This window comes from Lutra lutra, chromosome 4 (genome assembly GCF_902655055.1).
Source record: "Lutra lutra chromosome 4, mLutLut1.2, whole genome shotgun sequence".
NCBI classification, from domain to species: domain Eukaryota; kingdom Metazoa; phylum Chordata; class Mammalia; order Carnivora; family Mustelidae; genus Lutra; species Lutra lutra.
Window position 1 is genome coordinate 126,722,509 of NC_062281.1, and position 23,052 is coordinate 126,745,560.

At 35.8% G+C, this 23,052-nt stretch overlaps 1 protein-coding gene across 3 annotated transcripts in view; it reads left to right on the forward strand.

The window, feature by feature from the left end:
- The window catches only part of TTLL7 (tubulin tyrosine ligase like 7), a 146,385-nt gene that overhangs the window by 69,200 nt on the left and 54,133 nt on the right, over positions 1-23,052 (forward strand). For all 3 annotated transcript variants that reach the window (XR_007126697.1, XM_047726458.1, XM_047726459.1), the window contains exons 8-13: positions 2,666-2,830; positions 7,763-7,921; positions 12,852-12,946; positions 16,037-16,184; positions 16,270-16,343; positions 17,369-17,504. Coding sequence is in view for 2 of the 3 variants with exons in the window: in XM_047726458.1 (XP_047582414.1) it covers positions 2,666-2,830; positions 7,763-7,921; positions 12,852-12,946; positions 16,037-16,184; positions 16,270-16,343; positions 17,369-17,504 (777 nt within the window). In the remaining variant the exon portion in view is untranslated. The remainder of the gene's footprint in view (positions 1-2,665; positions 2,831-7,762; positions 7,922-12,851; positions 12,947-16,036; positions 16,185-16,269; positions 16,344-17,368; positions 17,505-23,052) is intronic.

A 23,052-nucleotide genomic window follows, 5' to 3' on the forward strand; every position in this document is an offset into this window, starting at 1 on the left:
CTATATAAGTGTCAGTTCCTAATAGGTCTCTAAAATTTAAAAGTTCACCTTTTTCAACTTCATGATCAAATTCCTAGATTAAGAAATGAAAGAGTAAAAAAAATATATAGAATTTTAAGTTTTATGTAAAGTAAGATCCCAATTATATAAAATGTAAGCTTAAGAAAAAAAGGCTGGAAAAAATAAATCAATGCTTCTCACTGGCATACTGTTGAGTATTTGTTTCTTCCTATTTCCAGTTTTTAAAATAGCATGTATTTTATGAAGAGCTGTGTGTATTTCTAAGAATTAAATATTGGTAAACTACATATGAGGAAATCATAAGACAGAGAATTTCAGGCATTGAAATATAATAACCATTTATTCTTTGCTACCAATGTAACATTTGGCTGGTTCTTGAAAAGTTTTGTATATCCCAATTCACTGTATTGAGCCTACATGCTAAAAAAATGGGGTGGAGAATAGTTTTATCCTTTTCCTTGCAAGTTACTATTTGGTTTATTGCTTATGGCTAATGTCGAACTGGCAATGAACTACTTAGAAGGGGATGTTTGTTGAGGTGGATATGAAACTAGAATTTCCAATCCTACTTACAAAGATACTGTTTTTTTTTTTTTTTTTTTAAGATTTTATTTATTTATTTATTTATTTAAGAGAGAGAGAGTATGAGAGGAGAGAGGTCAGCGGGAGGAGCAGACTCCTTACCGAGCAGGGAGCCTGATGTGGGACTTGATCCCAAGACTCCAGGATCATGACCTGAGCCGAAGGCAGTCACTTAAGCAACTGAGCCACCGAGGTGCCCCAAAGATCCTGTTTTAAGAAAAATGCACAGTTCCATTTTTTACTCACTTTTTCACTAGGATAGCTAGAGTCTTTATTACTGCTATTATTATTTATTTCAAGAAATTCTTGCCAAATGGAGAACCCCCTCAAAAAATTATTTTTCAACTTTTTTAAAATTGAAAAATGATTTATATTTTGGCAACTAGGAAATTCTATAGTTCGATTAATTTACTTTTTCTTCAGGTGAAACACAGATAAGCATAAGATTCATGCTCTTTCTTTTAAATATCACTTAATTTAAAGCTTTTTCCTAAGTTTCATTAGGGTAGGGACTGTATCTATCTTGTTTATCTATGTATCCACAGTGCCCAGTACCAGTTCCTGTAGATAGTAAGTAGGTGCTCCATAAGTACTGTTTAATGAATGAAAAAATAAATTCTTTTTTTTTTAATTTAAAGATTTTTGTTTATTTGACAGAGAGAAAGACAGTGAGGGAGGGAATACAGGCAGGGGTAGTGGGAGAGGGAGAAGCAGGTTTCCCTCTGAGCAGGAAGCCCAATGTGGGGCTCTATCCCAGGACCCTGGGATCAGGACCTGAGCCACCCAGGTGTCCCAGAATGAAAAAATAAATTCTTTTTTTTTTTTTTTAAAGATTTTATTTATTTATTTGACAGAGAGAAATCACAAGTAGGCAGAGAGGCAGGCAGAGAGAGAGAGAGGAGGAAGCAGGCTCCCTGCTGAGCAGAAAGCCCGATGTGGGGCTCAAACCCAGGACCTGGGATCATGACCTGAGCTGAAGGCAGCGGCTTAACCCACTGAGCCACCCAGGCGCCCCGAAAAAATAAATTCTTAATTAGTGATGGGCACTTGGGATAGTAAACAACATGTAGCTCAAATGATCACTTCTGCACACTTGTTTCAAGGATTTTATATTGTAGACCTAAGTAACTGCAGTGAAAATAAAATATGATACAAATATACTTGGTTAATAACAAACCTAAATAATAATCATGAAGTATACATGAAGTAAATATACATGAAGTATATATTCATTGTGATGCAACATTGCTCTCTAAAGTAACTCCTGGGAATAGGCTCATGAGGGTAGGAGATACAGATTTGATGAATGTTTATGCTAGATTGATAAGGAATCATTAGATATGTATTAGTTGACAATTACGAAAGGATTAAAATTTTGGATTCTTTTTCAAGTTATTTGAGGATAACAGTAACAACAAATATAAAAGTATAAAGAGGCTAAGGCATAACAGCTCCAGTAAGGAGTACTGTTAATTTACTGTTAATCATTTAGACTCTGTACAGCCTTGTGTGCTGCTTCTGTCTGGTGATTTGAAGTACGCTCTGTCTCGTGAATGAGTTCCGGTGGCCTCCTAGTTCCTATGCAAGGCAGAGGTTGTGTTTGGTAGTCCTGCCTTTTGATTCATGCTACTTACTTGATATTTCATTTTTTATTTTTTGAAAAAACACAGAATGCTCTCTTAGAAAATTCTCTTCCCAAAACAAATATGGGTGAGAACTATCAGGAAAAAAAAAATTAAAAACAAATTAACAAAAACAAACTGTTTTTCTTGCTTAGCAGTGTGTAATTTCAGTTTCATATAATTATTTTAATGCTTTTAATGGTAGATATATTTTGAATAATATATAGAGTAACTTTGTAGATGACTACATTTGTAATCCTTTTATTAGAAATATGCCATTGTATTTAATTTGAAAATTATCTAAGTCATCATGAAATTGTTGATCTGTATATTTTAAAACTTTAAAATAGTCTTTCATCTTTGGTTGCTTTATGGTCTGTGAAACCTCACAGTTCTAGAGTTTCATAGCTGATGACAACTTTGGTTCTTTCTTGTTACAGACCCAGTTATACATGCATCTAACAAACTACTCTGTGAACAAGCACAATGAGCGTTTTGAAAGGGATGAGACGGAAAACAAAGGCAGCAAACGTTCCATCAAGTGGTTTACAGAATTCCTACAAGCAAATCAACATGATGTTGCTAAGTTTTGGAGTGATATTTCAGTAAGATTATACCATTTTCACAATTATAACTGTCTTTCTTCAGATTAAAGGATCATCAGCATTTTATTCTTTTTAAAAATTTTTTAAAAGATTTTATTTATTTATTTGACAGAGATCACAAGTAGGCAGAGAGGCAGGCAGAGAGAGATAGAGGAGGAAGCAGGCTCCCTGCTAAGCCGAGATCCCGATGCGGGGCTTGATCTCAGGACCCTGGGATCATGACCTGAGTTGAAGGCAGAGTCTTTAACCCACTGAGCCACCCAGGCGCCCCATCATCAGCATTTTAACTAAAGAACAGATTACATTAGATTGGGCAGATAAACTATTTTCATGAGGGAAGTGAGAATTGTGACAGACCTTGATAAATGCTATTTTTATTGCTAGGGATTGGAGAGAGGGAGTTCTAGGTGCAAATAAAAGCATAAGTAAAGGCATAGATGTATGAAAATAGTGGTAAGTGGCCCAGGTTGACACATATGGTATTTTGGGAATTTTGTGGGGACTTACGGCTGAAAAGATATGTGGAGGCAAAATTTTAGGTCTGAAAATCAAGGCTTAACTTGATAGGCAGTAAAGATTCATTCCTTCCAGATTTTAAGGGAGGAGAGTAGGAGGAGAGTAGTAAGGCCAATGACTGTGAATTTAAAAGGTAAATCTGAATATTGGTATAGTACAGACCAAGAGTAGGTAGAGGAAGGCACCTAGAGGTAGTTTAAGTGAAAAGAATGGCCTGAAATGAACCACAGTAGAAGAGGGGACAGTGAGGTCAGCATTGACATTAACTGAATGTCCAAAATCAGGGAGAAGTAGTCAGACATTCCTCTGCAGTTTTAAGGAGGAATTATAGGGAGAATGGGCGTGGCTTTATCTGAAATAGAGTAGAAAGGAATTTATTTTGAGATAATCTAGAGTTTAGTTTTATAGGTGAGGGAAAAGAGTTCTCTTCATTACTTTCATTCAGTCATTCAGTAAACACTTAATGAACCCATAATATATGCTTGTTTCTGGCTGATAATCTGAAGATTTATGAGATACAGCTCCAATCCTCAAAAAACTTGGAGTTTGGTGGGAAAGACCCACGTAGAAGTTGTTAATAAAGTGTAATTTAACACATACAACAACAGAGCCATGCACAGGATTCTGAAGACCAGATAGTAGCTTTCTATGGGTGGGGATTGGAGAAGGGCTTTCTGGAGGCACTGACACCTGCACTAAACTGTTAAAAGGTCATGAGGCTATGATAATGAGTTCCAGTAGAGACTTGTTGAACTTAAAATGTTTTCTCGGGTATAAAGATCAAGCAGGCAGTTCGAAGTGTAGGTTTGGGGTGTGATTGGTACTTAAAGCCATGGCAGTGGGTTGCAAATGGTAATGGTAAAGAGAATAAAGGAAGCAGATCTGAGAAGATAACCTCAGTGAAACTGACCCTTTATTAATCCCAGCAGAGGTATCACAATGGTATTCAAAGTTAGAAGAGGACTTAATATGAGAGGGCTATGCAGTATGGTTTAGCTTGCCTTTGGGGACAAATACTATATAATTTAAATAAATCTATCATGGAAAATGGACATGAAAGTTCATAGTGAATATGGTTCTCTTGAGAAAATCAGAAAAATCAGCATCATTGTATTTATCCTTTTGTTGTTTTGTTGGTTGATATTTTTAATTTTAATTTTTATTTCTTCTTATTTTTATTTTTATTTTATTTTATTTTCTATATCACAGAACATAAATCCAGAGACCCTTGGGTGTCAGACAAGTAAAAAGGAGTGAAATGGTCTGCAAAGAAGTAAATAGGGTGTTTACTGTGGAGATTTGAAAAGCATAAGACATCTGAAGGGGGTGGACACTACTCAGCACCAGCCTTTTGGTGCTACATGGTATTCAGGGCCCAGTGTGACTCATTCTTCTAATTTGCCAGTGAAAACTCTAAGTCTCTTGATTATAAATATTGGCAACACATTCAAAACTTTTTAGAAATTCAGGGGCTCCAGCATAAATGTTTGTCCACTGAATTTTGTAAGAGGTCCATCAACTTGTTAACTTTCTACTCTATCTTCCTGATAACCTCAATACATCCAAACAAGAATTTTGAGTACAATAATGCCGTGTTTATTTATCTACTTATTTATTCTACCAATGCCAATTTTGCAGAAATTCAAGAAAATATTTTAATAATAATAGTTTATTATCATAGCAGGTTAGATTCATCAAAGGGGTGAAATTTGTTTTTTTGGGGCAGTGGCTCATACATGGAAGATCAGTCCTGATGCTACCTGGACGATTTAATGAATGAATCATGTGATGACTAGCTCACTGAGAACAAGAAAGTTCTCTATGCCCTGTGATATTCCTTTTTCTTTACCAAATTTTCACTTCCATCTGGGTTTTCACTTCTTTGAAGAAGTCCTCGTGGAAAGGTGTAACTTCTTGGACTGCCTTGGTGAAGAATGAGTAGAGAGAATCAATCAGAGAGAAAAACTGGCTTTAAGTGGTACTTTCCCTACATGATTGAATTGGGAGAAGGCATAGAAGTAAGACTCATGTTAATAAGAGGGTGTAGAAATGAACCTTTCTGTTAGAGCCTAAAATATAATTTTCATATATAACTTAAATGTGGTCAATGTGCACCTATAAGCTCAGAAACATTTATGATCCCTTCTATAAATGGGTAAATTTTATATCATTCTTGCCTACATTAGAATGTATAATTTTATTAACAATCTATAAATAAGCAATGAGTTAATACTTAAGAGACTGTTAATACTTACTTTTCCATATTTTATAATTATCTTATAATTATATTTTATAATTATATTTATCTTTACTAAGAACTATATATAAAGATATCTGTTTAAGATGAGTTAATGAAATAATATAAAAACAGGAGGAGATAAAGTGTCAATCAGTAAATTTTTATCTTAATGTCATAGTTTGCAAATTTCATGAATTTAACTTAGGACTTTTTTAACTAATGACCTTTTTTTTAGGGGGGTAATTTCTCTAAAAAGTGACTGTGCATGAAAACTGACATACAGTAGTACCCCATATGTAGCACAGAGATATATACTTTTGTGCAGGTCAAGAATGAATAAGAAATCACTAGAAAATCAAGCCACAGAAATTACAACCATTGTAATCACTCGTAAAACCATCCTTACTGAATGCTTTTTGTATATTTACATATATGTACAAATCTACAAATCATATTTCAAAGCAATGCCACTGTGTTGGAAATTCTCAAAAGCATTAATGGAATTTGATTCATGTTTGGTTATGTCACTCCTGATTTTCACGTATATCTGCAGTCTTGCCTTTGCATTCCTTACAAATGTGTGTTTTATGTAGAAAAAACACAGATTTGTAATTCAGGATTTATTACTATTCACTCTCCCCACCCTGCGTGAGTTGTTTCATGCAGATACTTATTAGCCAAGATTTTAACTTTTTTTCCTTTATTCTCTAGTGACTTCACTAATATATCCAAAGATTTATATGAAGTGGTTTTTTGGCTTTGGTCTTTATATCCTTTAGTGTTACTGTTAATTTTTTATTTTGATGAAAATTTTGTAAAACAACCTCTCATGCCATCTCTGATACTTAACCCAAATATGATCTGGATTGGGGGTCTGGGTAACAGCAAAGTTAATTTCTGTCTCTCATTTTTTTTCTCTCATACAGTGAATATTGCTGCCACCAGGTAGTAGAATGTTTGTTTCTGACCTGACACAGGAGGTGGGGTTTGGGAGGAATGATAGAATAACTATAATAATAGTAGTAGTTAACACTTATTGAAGGTTTACTCTGTTCTAGGCACTATGCTGAGAGTTTTAAATGGAGTCTCATTCTGTCCTTACATCAGTCTTTTGCAGTAGGTATTACTACTACTTCCCCTTTATCTTGGGGAAAGTGAGACGAAGTTAAAGCAACGTAACTGAGGTTGTACATCTAGCAAGAAGCAAAGCCAAGAATAAACCCAGAAAGCCTGATTTTTGAGCTAAGTTCTTAATTGCCTTGCTAAATTGCCTATACCTGTAGAGAGGGACTTAAAAAGACATATATCCTAAGCCAAAAACCCCTGCAAGACAGCTTTTCCACAATCCGTAACTTGTTCTTAAACTTCAGTAAACCAACTTTTTGTTTTATGAGTATTCATAACTCACTCTAGTAGTGTCGTGTGTCCTCGCAGAAAGTGTTGATAGCTATTTCTGTAATCGGCTGGACTCTCTTCTCAGGTAAACCTTATGAACTGCAAAATCACTACCACACAAAGAAGCCCACCTCCCCTAGATTCTATCCCACCTTTCCAGCTTTTGTCTAAGTGGAAGTTCTATGCTGTCTGTGAAATAGTTTATCCTCCTTGTAGTTTTTCTTCCCTGCCACTCCTAAACCCTTCTGCATGGTTTCTGAGAAGGCTAGCATATGATCTTAGCCTTATTTATTTAACCGATAGAAGCCACATTTATCAACTTTTTTACTTATTCATAACTATTTTGAGCATCTTCTAAATGGCAGGCACTAACATAGGCACAAGGCCATGGCTCTCAACAAAAAAAAGGAAAAGATGTGCTGATTCTATACTGTGAGAAGTGGTGCAAGAAAGAATGACAGCAGCTACTGTTGACTCCAGCTTTGGGGAAGTCTCTCTGAATATCAAGGCCGGGCGTGGGACTATCAGGAGAGGTGTTCCAGAAGGAGGACCCAGTTATGACCAGGAGCCCTGAGCAGGAAGCCTGCGTGGGGGGTAGTGAGCAGGGCAGGCGTGGCATGAAGTGGAATCAGAGCAGTGGCAGGGGCCACATGGCATAGAGCTTTGGGAACTTGACCAGGGTGCTGTTTGTAGGTCCAGGCCTTATTTCCATATATGTAAACTTTTTCTGTAAGGCATTTTCACCTTTTTTTTTCTTTTTCTTTAAATCACTATGCGTGCAGGAGTTGGTTGTAAAGACTTTGATTGTAGCAGAGCCTCATGTCCTGCATGCGTATCGAATGTGCAGACCCGGTCAACCTCCAGGAAGTGAAAGTGTCTGTTTCGAAGTCCTGGGATTCGATATTTTGTTGGACAGAAAACTAAAGCCATGGCTTCTGGAGGTAAGACATTTCTTTTAAGAAGAAAGTGAAGTTACTACTGTCCTTGTGCATGAAAACAAATGTTTTTTAAATGTGTACTTGGCACAGTTGGCTCATTAACTGGGCAGAAAGAGGCTTGAATGGAGCATGTGGGAGGAAGAGAACAAAATTTCGGAGAATAGAACAGATCCAGGAATGGGCCAGTATGTGCTTGATACTACTTTTCCTAAATGAATGTCGAGTGAATTTCTAGGCCAGGAATTTTGAATATATGCATGGATCTGCTTTTACTGATTTGTTATCTACTTTCTCCGCTGTTTTCCCAGCCTCACGGCCTCTACCACTTCGTGACTTCTGGGTGTTGTCTTTCCTCTGTGTGGGTGGCTGGGCTTCAGGATCATAGCCATTCAAACTCTCCAAGAAGAGAGAGGCTCCACTGGTTCATTAATCAGTATTCAGTACCTCATACCCCAGCTGGCATGGATTCTCCCTTAAGGCCATATAATATGCCTGGGGCTCCGCTCATACCCAGCCTGTTAACTGTGTTCCTTTGGATTTGCTGCCAGTCCCTGCTATGGTCAGAGTCATCATTACTTTTCTCCTATTATAAAAGGTCACTTAGTATTAGGAAAAGATGAGATGATATAAGGGAAAAATAAGAATAGTCTCTGTTTAAGATTTTTGTACATTTCCTTCCAGTCATATCTATGTTACATCAAAAAACAAAAAACAAAAACAAAACTTAGAAGTTATGTGGTGCAGTACTAACCCATTCAGCATCTCCCTCTCAGACCCCAGATCTGGAGTCACAGAGTGCATGGGCACAGAACACTGTGCTTAGGAAACTTTACCAGGAAAACAGCACATACTTAACACCAGTGTTGATTAGATTAGTTACACTGTGGGACATACTGCTGTAGAAGGCACAGTCACCAAGTACCTTTCATTTTAAGCTGATCATCTCTTTTTTTTTGGTAATGATTTTGAAGTTGGAAGTTCCATCTGTAACTTGAAAAAGCAAGTTGAATGAGTGATAGATAATCAAGAGATTCAAAGTATATCTTCAAGAAAGAGCACTTTCCCAGTTGGAGGGCTTATGGGGTGTGTGTGTGTGTGTGTGTGTGTGTGTGTGTGTGTGTGTGTTCATTCTATGTTCCAGGAATGTATCTTATGTTTCCAATCAACTATAGGTGTCAGATGTTCAAATTTTATTCTTGCCTGGGTCCTCGAAATAAGAAAAATGTGAGGAATTTTGCTTGTCTTTTTGCTTCTTTCATTACATATATATGAATATGAAAACACTTGACTTTGCATCTTACTAGGGCCTGATATTTTCTTCCTTAGGTTTCCTACTTTGTCTGCAATTTTCCTTTCCTGTTCTTAACTATAGATCCACTTTTCCTGCTCTTGCTGCTTGTCCTTTGTCTTTGATGGGGTGGGGAAGAAGTACGGCGCATGCATGAGGTGGAACTGAAAGTATATCAGGGAATAATGACTGCAGATGATTAGTTGACCTGGTTTTAAAAGCATTTGTCTAATGAGCTTTGTATGAGTTTGGTATATCAGAATTGACTGAACGGTTGAATTTTGTATTTTTTTAAAGGCTCAAAACACTGTTGTTTGCATTAATGTTTCTTCATTTATTCTCTTCATCATGTCCAGATCAATAGCCATTAAAAAACTCGACAATAATCAAGAGCTAAATAACATTATTTGCATTAACATATTTTCATTTTTGATTCATTTCTTCATTTCCAGATCAGTCAGAACCATTACAGAAACTTTACAGTAACCAACAGCTATGGATAATGAAAGATTTGTTATATTAAAATAATTAAAGGAATCTTATTTAGATCTTGCTTCTTTGTGTTTTCTCTCAGCTGCAATTGTAGTGGTTCTAACATATGTTGTTAAAAACCTTTTGGCACCATCAAGTGGAATAAGATAGAAGGTGCATCTGAGAATATGATAACTTTTAGTTAACTGGAATAATTGCAGGTAATAATTCATAGTGGCAAAATTGCAGAAATTTTCAAGCACAGAAACATTTTTTGGGAGGAAAATATGGAAATTGGGTAGGATATGAATAAGCTGTTGATACTTTAATTACCCATGAATTAATTTTAACAAGCCCTTGTGTCAGGGGGTGGAGACCCAAGAAGACAGAACACTTACCCTGGTCTAGTGGGGACTCAGATATGTGTCTTACAGTAATAGTTATGAGTAAAAAGTAAGGAACAGGGTACCAGCACAAACAATAAAGTGATTAATCTCTCTGTGTGCATGTGTTTATTTGACAGTTAAAAAAATCTTTGCAGAGGAGGGAACACCTGAGCAGAGTGCTTAAGGCTGTGGAAGGTGCAGTGGGGATTGGGGGTTAGGAAAGATGGGGGTGCAATGGGGATAAGTTGCTAGACCAAGGGAACAATGGTAATTTGGGAGCCTAGAATCTAATATGGATACTTTGATATATGCATAAAATTATTTTGCTTGTTTTGATAATAAAATTATGATTTGGTTGGCTAATAAATAGTATTTATTAATTTAATTTGCTTTCCAATAGTTTTTATTTTTGCATGCATTTACAAGCTACTGAACTTTAAGACTCTAACATCTGCTGAGCTTTGTTTGTTCTAGAATTGGGGTAGGAAATGAGAACCAAAGAAGCCATCAACATCACAGAATAGATTTTTTTTTTAAAGACTTATTTATTTATTTGTGAGAGAGAGAGGCAGTGGGGAGAGGCATAGCTGGTGGGAGAGAGAGTCTCTCGATGCTGGGCTCCATTTCAGGACCCTGAGATAACAACCTGAGCCAAAGCCAAGAGTTGAACACTTAACCCATTGTGCCACCCAGACACCCCAGGGTAAAATTTTGACTGAATGGAACCTTAATTTTCAGAATTTCTTCTGTCTTTATTTTTTACTTTATCCTTCTATCTTTATTTTTTACTTTACCTTTCTCATAAAACTTTTGAAAAATCCAAAATGTGAATTGAAAAAAGTTTTCTTCTACCTTTTCACATATTAGTTTACCTTGTGTGGGTACATTTCTCAGTAGACCCAATTTCTTTTCTATGGTAGTAGAGGGAATATTCTGACATAGGTAACAGAGGGTCTGAGGTTACTTCCATCCTGGAGGACAGATATGTCTGGTAGAATTCCAGATGGCGATTTTAGAATGGAACACCTAAGGAATTCTATAAAGATAGATAACATTTCAGTGACCCATTTAGTCATTGGTTCCTAAATGTCTGGTTCAATTTATAATCCTGTCCTGTGTAGCAGCAGAGCTGTTGTTAGTTGTATAACAAATTGCAGAGATTTGAATCAGAATAGAATAGTATAGAAAGTATTTTATTTTTAAAAGATTTTTCATATAAAAGATATTACCGTATCCTTTCTTCACACTTGTAAGTGGAAATACTTAAGAGTTTTGAAGTAACAGATTAATAAACTCCCTTTCTTAAATTTTGCCTGAAATAAATGGATGTTCTTAAAGTTACCACACTGTTCCCTTCTCCTTGAGACCACATCACATGGGCAGAAATATATCCATCACCTTCTAAATCAGAGATCAGCAAAAGCATAATATAGTTTGGCACATTTCTATAAATGGAATACCATGGTCAAAATGATGACATGAAAGATTTTCATGATATATTTTAAAGAAACTTGGATTATAGAATAATATTGTTAGTATAGGTATGTATTTGGAAGATAAAATAAAAATTATAAATATGCATAACAAAAATTTATCATTTATCAAATGGTTAGCAATACACCATTTATCAGATGGATTATAGTCTACTGGGTAATGGGATTACAGGTGATCTTTTTGTTGTCTGTTTGACTTCTATGTACATACTTCTACTTATTTATATTGCTTATAGCTGCCAGTTGTGAAATGCATACTGTTAGTTATTTTGTCTCTTATGGAATAGAATTGTATAAGACAACCCTCTTCTATGACTAATGGTGTCATATTTTTTTGAGATAGGCTATGAGATTTGGTGGTGGTCATGAAGCTAAGCTGTAGGTTTGAACTCAGCAGTGTTCTAGCCAACTGAATTAATTAAGTAATTTTCTTAAACACTTGTTATTCTAGTTATGTTTTCATAGCAAAAAAGACAAAGACAAAAATTCCTGCTCTTGAGGTGGTAGTGTATTGTAAAATGGATTTCAGGGTATATGCAGTTACTATTACTTCCTATTTTTCATCTTAATGAAATCCTGGAAAAATTGTTGAAAAGAACACCCATAAATGTCTTGCTTATTCCCATGAGTCCTTAAACGGTTAGAGAAACTCATAGAAGTTAATCTGCAGTTATCTTTAATGGTATCTTCTGAGTTCTATAGTCAGTGTCTTTGGAAATGAAAATTGATGATTTATTGTTTGATCCAGGTAGAAAGAAAATAATTTCTTTTTTAGGCAGCAACAGATGAAATCATCCAGAAGATCTGAAGCAGTGCAAAGAGGGCACTGAGAGTTTCTATATGCTAAATAAGTACATTTAATTATTACTGTATTGGTAACATGCATATTATTTTTGTTACATCATTATTATTATTGTTAATACTGGTCTTCTAAAATTTTGTCAGGATGAGTCACTTTTAACTTCCCTAAACTTAAAACCTAGAGTGCATGAGGTGTTGGGTTGGAGAAGGTGGAGAAGAGGGAGAGGGCACAAATGCTTACTGAAGATCCTGAGCTAAGGCAGCAGGGGGAGGTGGACCATGAGAGCAGTCAATTCCTTGCAACTCTTTGACTTAGGGTGGTGGGGAAGGAAGACATGGCAGTGGTAACTGGACCATCTACCATGCAGAGCCTTGAGATTTATTGTAGAGTTTTTCTACTGGTTTGGGATCTTGCATTAGCTTAACAAATATGTTTTGAATATTAATTAACCACCACCATTTGGCTATTCTCATCTTTTCTTTGTAAATTTCAGATTAATCGTGCTCCAAGCTTTGGAACTGATCAGAAAATAGACTATGATGTAAAAAGGGGAGTGCTGCTAAATGCTCTAAAGCTGCTAAACATCAGGTAAAGTGTTTCCTCCATCTTTTGGAAGGTTTTCACCACCTTTGGCATAGAACAATCACTTGTACATGGGATTGGCTTGTAATTTTTTCTTATTTTATATTTTGAATTTCTTGATTCCATTCTTCAAACCCATTTAGTGTTTTCTTTTTAAATATCTTTTCCTCTCTACAAACTGCTTTTTCTTCTCTCCATATCATGTTCTGAATATTCAGTAAATAGGGTAAATTACAGTGAGTGTATAATTATTCAATATAGAGTGTAAGGTTGTATTGGAGAATACCTGAGGAAAATCTCTACATTATCTTCCTCACCTCACAAGAAGAAACTAAAGCATAGTTCATTCAGGAAGTTAAAAAAGTAACAACCCTCAAACACATGGATTTCCTACCTTTCTGTTCAGAGGACCAACCACTGGGTCTTGCTGCCTGGGTAAACAAAAAAGAGGCAGTTGTTAAGTTGTTAAGTCAGGGTTAACCGTCCCATTGAAAAGCATAGCCATGGAGATTCCTCAGGAAATTGAAAATAGAATTTCCCTATGACCCTGCAATTGCACTACTGGGTATTTATTTATTTATTTATTTATTTTTTTAAAGATTTTTATTTATTTATTTGTCAGAGAGAGAGGGAGAGAGAGAGCAAGCACAGGCAGACAGAATGGCAGGCAGAGGCAGAGGGAGAAGCAGGCTCCCTGTCGAGCAAGGAGCCCGATGTGGGACTCGATCCCAGGACGCTGGGATCATGACCTGAGCCGAAGGCAGCTGCTTAACCAACTGAGCCACCCAGGCATCCCCTGCACTACTGGGTATTTATCCCAAAGGTACAGATGTAGCGAAAAGAAGGGCCATCTGTACCCCAATGTTTATAGCAGCACTGGCCACGGTTGCAAAACTGTGGAAAGAACCAAGATGCCCTTCAACGGATGAATGGATAAGGAAGATGTGGTCCATATACACTATGGAGTATTATCCCTCCATCAGAAAGGATGAACACCCAACTTTTGTAGCAACATGGACGGGACTGGAAGAGATTACGCTGAGTGAAATAAGTCAAGCAGAGAGAGTCAATTATCATATGGTTTCACTTATTTGTGGAGCATAACAAATAGCATGGAGGACATGGGGAGTTAGGAGAAGGCAGTTGGGGGAAATTGGAAGGGGAGGTGAACAATGAGAGACTATGGACTCTGAAAAACAATCTGAAGGGTTTGAAGAGGTGGGGGGGTGGGAGGTTGGGGGAACCAGGTGGTGGGTATTAGAGAGGGCACGGACTGCATGGAGCACTGGGTGTGGTACAAAAACAATGAATACTGTTATGCTGAAAATAAATAAAAATGAAAAAAAAACCTGAAAACATAAAAAAAATTTTTTTGCAAAAAAAAAAAAAAGAAAAGCATAGCCAGGAATTTCTCCCCGTCCCCTATGCTGGATAGTAGTCCATTGTATGTATATACCACATTCTCTTTATCATTCATTTATTGAGGAACATTTAGTTTGCTTCTCTGTCTTGACTATTGTGAATAATGCTGTAATGAGCATGGGAGTGCAGGTATCTCTTTGCAGCCCAATTTCCACTCCTTTGGATATGTACTTGGGGGATTACTGCACCAACAGAATATTATTAGGTTGGTTGCAGTATAAATGATCATGGATCTCAAATATTTAAAATGCTATATTGTAGGAAAGCTTTTGGCTCAGTATGAAAGAAATTTGTTAGAAGTTTAATTGAACTGCTTAATGAAGTTGTGAGGCGTTTACCATTAAGTGTTCAAATAGTGTTTAGGGTGTTGGATTAAAGGACCTCTGAGGTCATTTAAGCCCAGGGATTTTATTATTTCAATTGATTCTAATCGTCATTTAAAGAACTCTAAAAGAGTTGTGGGATGCTTCCAAGCAATTTATTTATTTTAAATGTTTCCAAGCATTTAGCAGATACCTGCTCAAGAAGTAGCTTTCTATGGAAAGCATTATTAAAAAAAGAGATCAATGCATGAATTCGTTTTTCTGTTTTTTTTTTTTTTGGATAGGTAAATTTGTTAAGAAATTTTCATATGGCCCCTTTTTTGCTTGATCAAAGAATGATTCACCTCAATTTAACTGACATTTCAATTATCCTAAAATAAATGAATAGAGGGGATATAGAAAGTGAAATTTTTGTTTATTTAGCTTACACAAGTGCATCAAATATTTTGGATTATTCAAACAGTATACCTATACTTTCTTTTACATTTATTATTATTATATAAGTAAGCCTTATTATTATTTTTGTTTTTGTTTTTGCTTTTTGCGTGTCTTTGCCAACCAGTTCAGGACATAATCTATGGGTGTTTTTGTCTTCTTAAAAGTGAGATATACATAGTTCAGACAGTGAGAAATTTCTAGACTTAAAAATAAAGGAAAATTGGAATTCGTTTTCCTTATTTTTCTTAGTGTTGTTCCACTCAAAGAATTTAGTACAATTCTTAACACTTTGAGCATATGCTAATGAAGTTTACATTATAGATGTGCCTTTTCTCTCCATCCAGATGGAGTGCTCCATGGGCATATATGTGTTAGACTTGTCTTTCAAGTCTGCACAATTCTTTTTTTTTTTAAATATTTTATTTATTTGACAGAGAGAAATCACAACTAGCTGAGGCAGAGAGAGAGGAGGAAGCAGGCTCCCCGCAGAGCAGAGAGCCCAATGCGGGGCTTGATTCCAGGACCCTGGGATCATGACCCGAGCCAAAGGCAGAGGCCCCAACCCACTGAGCCACCCAGGCGCCCCCAAGTCTGCACAATTCTTAACACAATGTTTTACTTAGAGTGTGGCTCCATGTATACCTCAAAGTTCATTTTGTAAGGATATATGCTTTTAATCTCAAGAAAATACCAAAGAATGTAGATTGCTCAGAGTATTCCATCACAGCTCCTGGGAATACAGAACTTCAGTTTAGTATACGGAGACCCATAGTTGATGGATGATTAGATGGATATGACGGATGTGGATATATATAAACATTGATTCATAGCCCCACTGTGTCTCCTCTTCTGCTCATTCTCCTCACAGGGATAAGATCAGGACTTACTTGAATTCCTGTGTTTTAAATTTCAGGACCAGTGATAAAAGGAGGAACTTGGCCAAACAAAAAGCTGAGGCTCAAAGGAGACTATATGGTCAAAATTCAATAAAAAGGCTCTTACCAGGGTCCTCAGACTGGGAACAGCAGAGACATCAGTTAGAGAGGCGGAAAGAAGAGTTGGTATGAAAATTTTTAGAATATATCCACAATTTGAATTGCATAATTCATTGGTCAGATTTTATTTGTCAAATTTCTTCATTTCTAGAAAGAGAGACTCGCTCAGTTACGAAAGCAGATTTTAAAAGAGGAACATGAAAATCGGCATATGGGGAATTATAGGTAACTGTGCCTCCATTTTCTTATAGATTGAAAAGGTAAAGTGTCAAAACAACTGTTCTACATTTTTAACCTTTTATACTTATTTTGAGCACTATTTGTTTCATTCCTGCTAGCCAGCTTCGTGGGTGGTTGTATGAGATCTTTTAAGTCTGATACTATTCTGTGACCTTATTTACTTATAATGTAGTATTTTGAGAAAGTCAGGTTTTAGGTCTCATAGTTTTCTTTCTGTCAGTTCAGAGTGGTTGCTCTACTTTGTTTAAACTCGCATATATCAAGAACCAGGCAAATAATGAAAATGTTTAAAGGAGGCAGATATGAGACAATACAGAGGGGTGGACTGTGTTGAACTGGAACCCCTCCATGGTATCCTCTGAGAAGATAAAAGAGGACATCCCTTCTGAATTCCTTGTGTTCTTGGACAGAGTGCCGCTCTTCCCAAGCTTGACATTAACTTAATGTCATTAAGGATTAGGAGAACTTGGGGCCACAGAGCTTCTCACACTCTTAGTAAAACATTCTTTTCTGCCTTAACACCATCAACAGCAACTCTGAGAACACATTCCTCTCATTCTACCTCTACCTTCTTCTCTTCTTCAGAGAGGCACATTCCACCATCCCAAAAGAGAATATCAAGATGAATGCCCACATTCTTGTATATGTCAGTAACCACACTGTAATAGCATATTTCCAGATTATTCCCCATCACCTGCTCTCTCCCATGAAGATCCATATTTCTTCAATATGCCTAATTGCAATTCTTCTCCAACCACTGCTCCACAACCAACCCTTTTACTGTGCTTTCTGGAGCTTCATTGTTTAATGACCATTCTCTAGATAAACTTTGTATAAATAACTGATGAAAATTTGTGTGAATTTCTTATAGCTGCATTCATCTTTATTTCTAGCACCTAGTGAAGCAACTGGTAGAGAGTAGGTGGTCAAGGACTATCTGTGTAATTGAACTTAGCTATTGCACTACAGTAGCTTCTTTTAAACAAATTGGTTTGTCTGATTTATTGTAGACGAATTTATCCTCCCGAAGATAAAACTCTGCTTGAAAAGTATGAGAATTTGTTGGCTGTTGCATTTCAGACCTTCCTTTCAGGGAGAGCAGCTTCATTCCAGCGAGAGCTGAATAATCCTTTGAAAAGGATGAAGGTAAAGGAATGAGTGCTTATAGAGACAGAAGTGAATGAAGCCAAATAATATGTTTTTAAAAGCAACCCACCTTAGAGCCATTTGTAAAAACATTTGTTTTAAGATGCACTTTCCTTCTATTTTAGCAGTTGCTAGCATTTCATAACCAACCAAGTGATTTCATAAGTAAGCTAACAGGACAAATTATGCAGTAGAGAATGTTGATGTTATGTTGTAATATCAATTTATTATAGTAAACATGTCTTCTTACAGAGGTGTGTATAGGTACCTGAATAAAAAAAAAAATCCATTGAATTAACCTAGTGTTTTGTGATGCTCTCGTTATTTGGATTGTAACTAGCTTCTTTATGCAGTATTTTCCCCCCTGATACACTGCATAGACCTGGTATATGAGAAGTAATTAAAACACACACACACACACACACACACACACACACACACACATATACACACACAGTAATCTTTTTATCAAAATATCTGTCAGTTATCTTTTGTTGCATAGTAAACCAAGTATTTGCTCATATTCTGTAATCTTGGCTCAGCTCAGCTGAGTAGTTCTTCAGCTTGGCTTGCTTGGAGTGAATCATAGTTGCATTTATTTGGAAGCTCAACTGGGATTAGAAATCCAGGAAGGCCTCACATGTCTGGTGCCTCAGTTAAGATAGCTGGAACGTCTGAGGAGCTGGCTTGATGTTTCTTTCTCTTTACATGATTTCTTTGCTAGGAGCCAGATCTCATTTCTTTGCTAGGTAGCTTGGAGTTTCAAAAGGAAGCATTTCAAGAGGACATCCCCAGTGTGCAAGTGCTTGTTAAGCCTGTGCTTGCTAAAATCTCACTGGACAAATAAGTTTGTGTGGACTCATTAAAATGCACTTTATATTACTGGACATTCCACTACAGTGATAACCTCCCATTTCTTGGATACCCTGTTATATTGAGTTATTAAAAAATGATAAAATTTATTATTCATAGATTTTGCTATGGTCTTTTCACTCAAATTCTGCAACAAGGTACAGAGCCACTTTCAAGCTGGCTAAACCTGAGACAGGAGCTAAAGGAATAATGTGGACCTCAATGTTCTTTTCCTCCCAAAGTCTTTCTTTTGACATACACATTTCCACCAGTAGAATTATATTCTGTGGCCCTTTGTTTTTCTTAATTAAGACAGTAGGAGACCTTTGTTCATTTTCTGTCACCTATTCTGTACTGGTCTCTCCTGTGATTACCATGTCTGTTCATCTTCTCATTACTCTGCTCCCCTACCCCCACTTTTTCTGCTAGAAAACCTTGGAATTTTGGAGCAGATCGATGTACATTCAAATTCCAGCTCCCCCATGTGTAAATTATGTAACCTTAGACTAAACTATTTGATCAGTAGTTTGCTCATCACTAATATAGTAGTATTAAAACTATAACAGGCTTGTGGTTAAAATAAAATGGAGGTTAATTAAAATAGTCTGTTTAAAGTACTTGTCACATAATAGGCTTCAAATCCGAATTCCCTTCTTCCTTGTCTTCTTCAAAATCTTGTTTAAATGTCACCAGTTTGCTTGCCCTATCCCATTGGTTTGTGAGCCTCTTCTCACACAAACATCACACTATCTTCAGTACTGTTGCTTTTGGACTTTGTAGGTCCTTAATGCTTCCATTTACATTTAAGAATCGGCTTGATTTTAAATTTTGATTAATTTTTTAATACAAAGTAGCTGCTAGGTTTTTAATTGGCACTGTGTGGAATCTATATTAACAGTAATATTAACTGTACCGAGGAATTAATAGTACTGAGTCTTCTGATCCACTAATATGGCATATCTCTCCATGTACTTGAGTCTATTACTCAACTGTGTTTATAGCTTTTGGTGTATAGTTTTTGTACATCTTTAATTAAATTTATTCTTAAGTATTTGTTGTTTTTGCTGCTGTTGCCAGTAATATAATTTAAAAAATTTTTTATTTTTAAATTTTTTTCACATTGTTACATCTGATTTTTTTATCTTGTCCTTGTATCTAGCAATTTTATATATTATATTATATATTAATTGCCATCCTGGTTTTTATTTGGTTATTTAGAAGTTTTTTGTTTAATTTCTATGCATTGAAATTTTCTCGCTTTATTTTTGTTAAAAATTTCTAGTTTATTTCATTGGTATTAGAAAACATTCTGATTTCAATATTGTAAAATGAATTGATACTTCAAGTCAATAGAGTACGTATTCTTGTGAATGTTCCAAGTATATGTGAAAATAATAGGCTACTGCAGGTTGGTTATAGAGTTTTATACATGTCAAAAGTAAATTTGGCTGTTAGTGTTGTTCAAATATCCTAATCCTTTCCAAAAAATTTTTTTTTCGCCTACTTGTTCTAGCAATTCCTGAAAAAGGTTGTTGAAACTACCAACTGTGACTGTGGATGCGGTTCTGTTGTTTTGTTTCATATACTTCGAAGTTATGAAGGTGTCTTTCTAATGAATTCATCATTTCTATTTTATCATTATGAAATGTTTATCTTTCCCTTTGATAATATCCCGTGTCTTAAAGCTTACGTTGTGTGACTAATGTGGATAACTAGTTTCTTTGTTATGGTTACTGTTTGGTTGATATATCATTCTATCTATTTATCAACTTATCTGTGTTCTTATATTTAAAATATCTCTGGTAAAAACCATGCAGTTGGGTCATATTTGCTTTAAAATTCAGTCTGACACTATCTGTCTCTTAGTCATTTCGCACATTTACTAGTATAGTTGGGGTTATGTCTTCCCTCTTGCTCTTTCTTCTCTATTCCATCTGTTCATTATTTTTTTCGTTGCTCCCTGTATTCTTTTGGAAAAATCAATTATTTTTTCTTATACTATTTTATCTTCTCTTTTGGCTTTTAGTTATATTGTAGCATACCTCTGACTTTGTGCTGTTAACATATATTTTACTTTTACTTACGTTATGAACCTCAGAATACATTGTTAATATTGTCTAAGCAAGCAGTGGTCTTTAATAGTTTTCTAACTAACATTTCATGTTTACTCACATATATACCCTTTCTCATGTTCTTCCATCCTGTCATGCAGATTCATGCTTCTAACAAGGGTTGTCTTTCTTCAGTTTCAGAAACTTTCTTTAGTACTTCATATGCCTTGTAGCAGAAGTGTGGTATTGATTAGTTTTCTCTCTGTCTTGTGTTTTGGTAAGAAATTGTTTTTCATTTTATCTTCATTAAGTGAAATTTAATTGGATATAGAATTCTGTCTTGACAGGCTCTTTGTTTGTTTGTTTCAGCACTGTTATAGATGTCATTTATTTGTCTGCTGGTTCCTATTGTTTCTATTCATAATTCTATTCTTATTTTTATTTTCCTCCTAAATGTAATGTGTCCTTTCCCCTGGATGATTCCACACCCTCCCCCATCACTAGCATTTTGACTTTGATGTGCTTATGTGTGGTTTTCTTTGTATTAATCCAGCTTGTAGTTTTCTCAATTTCTTGAGGCTCTGGGTTGATGTATTCCATTGGTTTTGGAAAGTTCTTCTCCATTTCTTCTTCAGATATTGTTGCTATGTTATTTTGTATTTGTCTCTTATGGGACTCTAATGACACATATATTAGGTGATTGGACAGCATCCCATGTATCTTGTTTACTCTGTTCTGTTTTTCTTTTATCTTTCTGTGTGCTTCAGTTTAGATAATTTACACCTCAGTGTAAATCTCATATCTTTGCTGTGCCCAGTCTGCTGCAAGCATATCCAGTCACTTCTTAATTTTTGATTATATTTTTCAACTCAAGAATGTTCATTTATTTCTTTAAAATCTCATTTCTCTGTTGAAATTCTGCATCTTCCATTCATTTTGTCCATTTTTCATCAATTTTCTTTAATATGTATGTAGTAGTTATTTTAAAATCCTTATTTGTTAATATTAACATCTGGATCACTTAAGGACCTGCTCTTTAAAATGTTTTTTCCTCTATTTCATGGGTCACATTTTCCTGTTATTTTGGATATCCTACAGTTTTTATTTGTTTGATAGTGTCTATAAAAGAATCATAAAAACTGAACAGATATTATTTTTTTCCAAAAAAAGGTATATCCTTCTTCTTTCAGGGTGCTAAGGTAAGGGGCTAATCATTTTGAGCCAAAGAGAAGTTGAACAAAAGCAAAAATCAACAGAATGGAACTACATCTTTTTTATTAACATATAATGTATTATTAGCCCCAGGGTACAGGTCTGTGAGTAGCTAGGTTTACACACTTCACAGCACTCACCATAGCACATACCCTCCCCAATGTCCATAACCTAACCACCCTCTCCCTACATCTCCCCACCTCCCCACCCCCCGCAACCCTCTTTGTTTTGTGAGATTAAGAGTCTCTTATGGTTTGTCTCCCTCCCGATCCCATCTTGTTTCATTTATTCTTTTCCTACCCACCAACCCCCCCATGTTGCTTCTTGAGTTCCTCATATCAGGGAGATCATATGATAGCTGTCTTTCTCCGATTGACTTATTTTGCTAAGCGTAATACCCTTTAGTTCCATCCACGTCGTCGCAAATGGCAAGATTTCATTTTCAAGGATGAAATTTATTCAGTGTTTATTATGGACCTCATTTTCTATTGGTATCTAAAAACTGTAAGACTGGTTTTCACATGCCTCTATCTTCCTATTCCACTACATGCTCACTAAAATTGCTGTCGGAGAGACCCTGGAGGTCAAGAGAACAAGCTCTGTGGGACGGTTCTAGATGTTACACTAGCTCACATGACCATTGAAAACTCTCCTTTTTATCCCAGCCTTTTATAGATGTGGTCTCTGCCCATCTGTGTGCAGACTTGACAAATGATTCCAAAGTAGAAAATGGCTACTCATCTCTGCTTGCCTAGAACTTTTCCCCGCTCTGGTATTTAGTTTATTTTACACTACGCTTTATCCACAGCTTTCTGATGTCTTAAAAACTATGATTGTTTAGTTTATCTGTCTTTTTCTAGCTGCTATAATGAAAGTATTATCTGTTATGATCTTCTTTCTCCTAAGCAGAAACAGAACTCTTTGAGTTTCTTTTTAACTATCTTGTGTTGCTGTCACGGGAATTCATTGTAGAATTATTGTTTAATCAAAACATTATAGCAAAGGTATTTTGGTATTTTAATACTTAAGCTTTATTGGATTGGCATGAAGAGTAACTTATTTTTTACAAATTTCCATTGCACAGTGAGATTTCTAGTTTCTTCAAAAACCTTTTTATAGGAGACACCAAAACATGTCATAAATATACAAATGGAGATGTGATATTTTTATAGATTGAATAAATAACTCAAGGAACCTCTTTCAGTGTAGCTGTTATACTCCTATCACTTTGGTTTGCTCAAAATCTATTTCAGTTACTTGTTTTTATAACTTTGCCCCTTGACTTCGCAATGATTCTGGAAGAGCAAGTATTAGACCCATAGAATGAAAATCCTTCACAAAGTTCTAAAGATACTCTTGCACAATAGTTAAAATTTTGAAAGAGTCACCTTAAATTGTACCCATTTACTAAATACTAACATTAGATTGTTCTA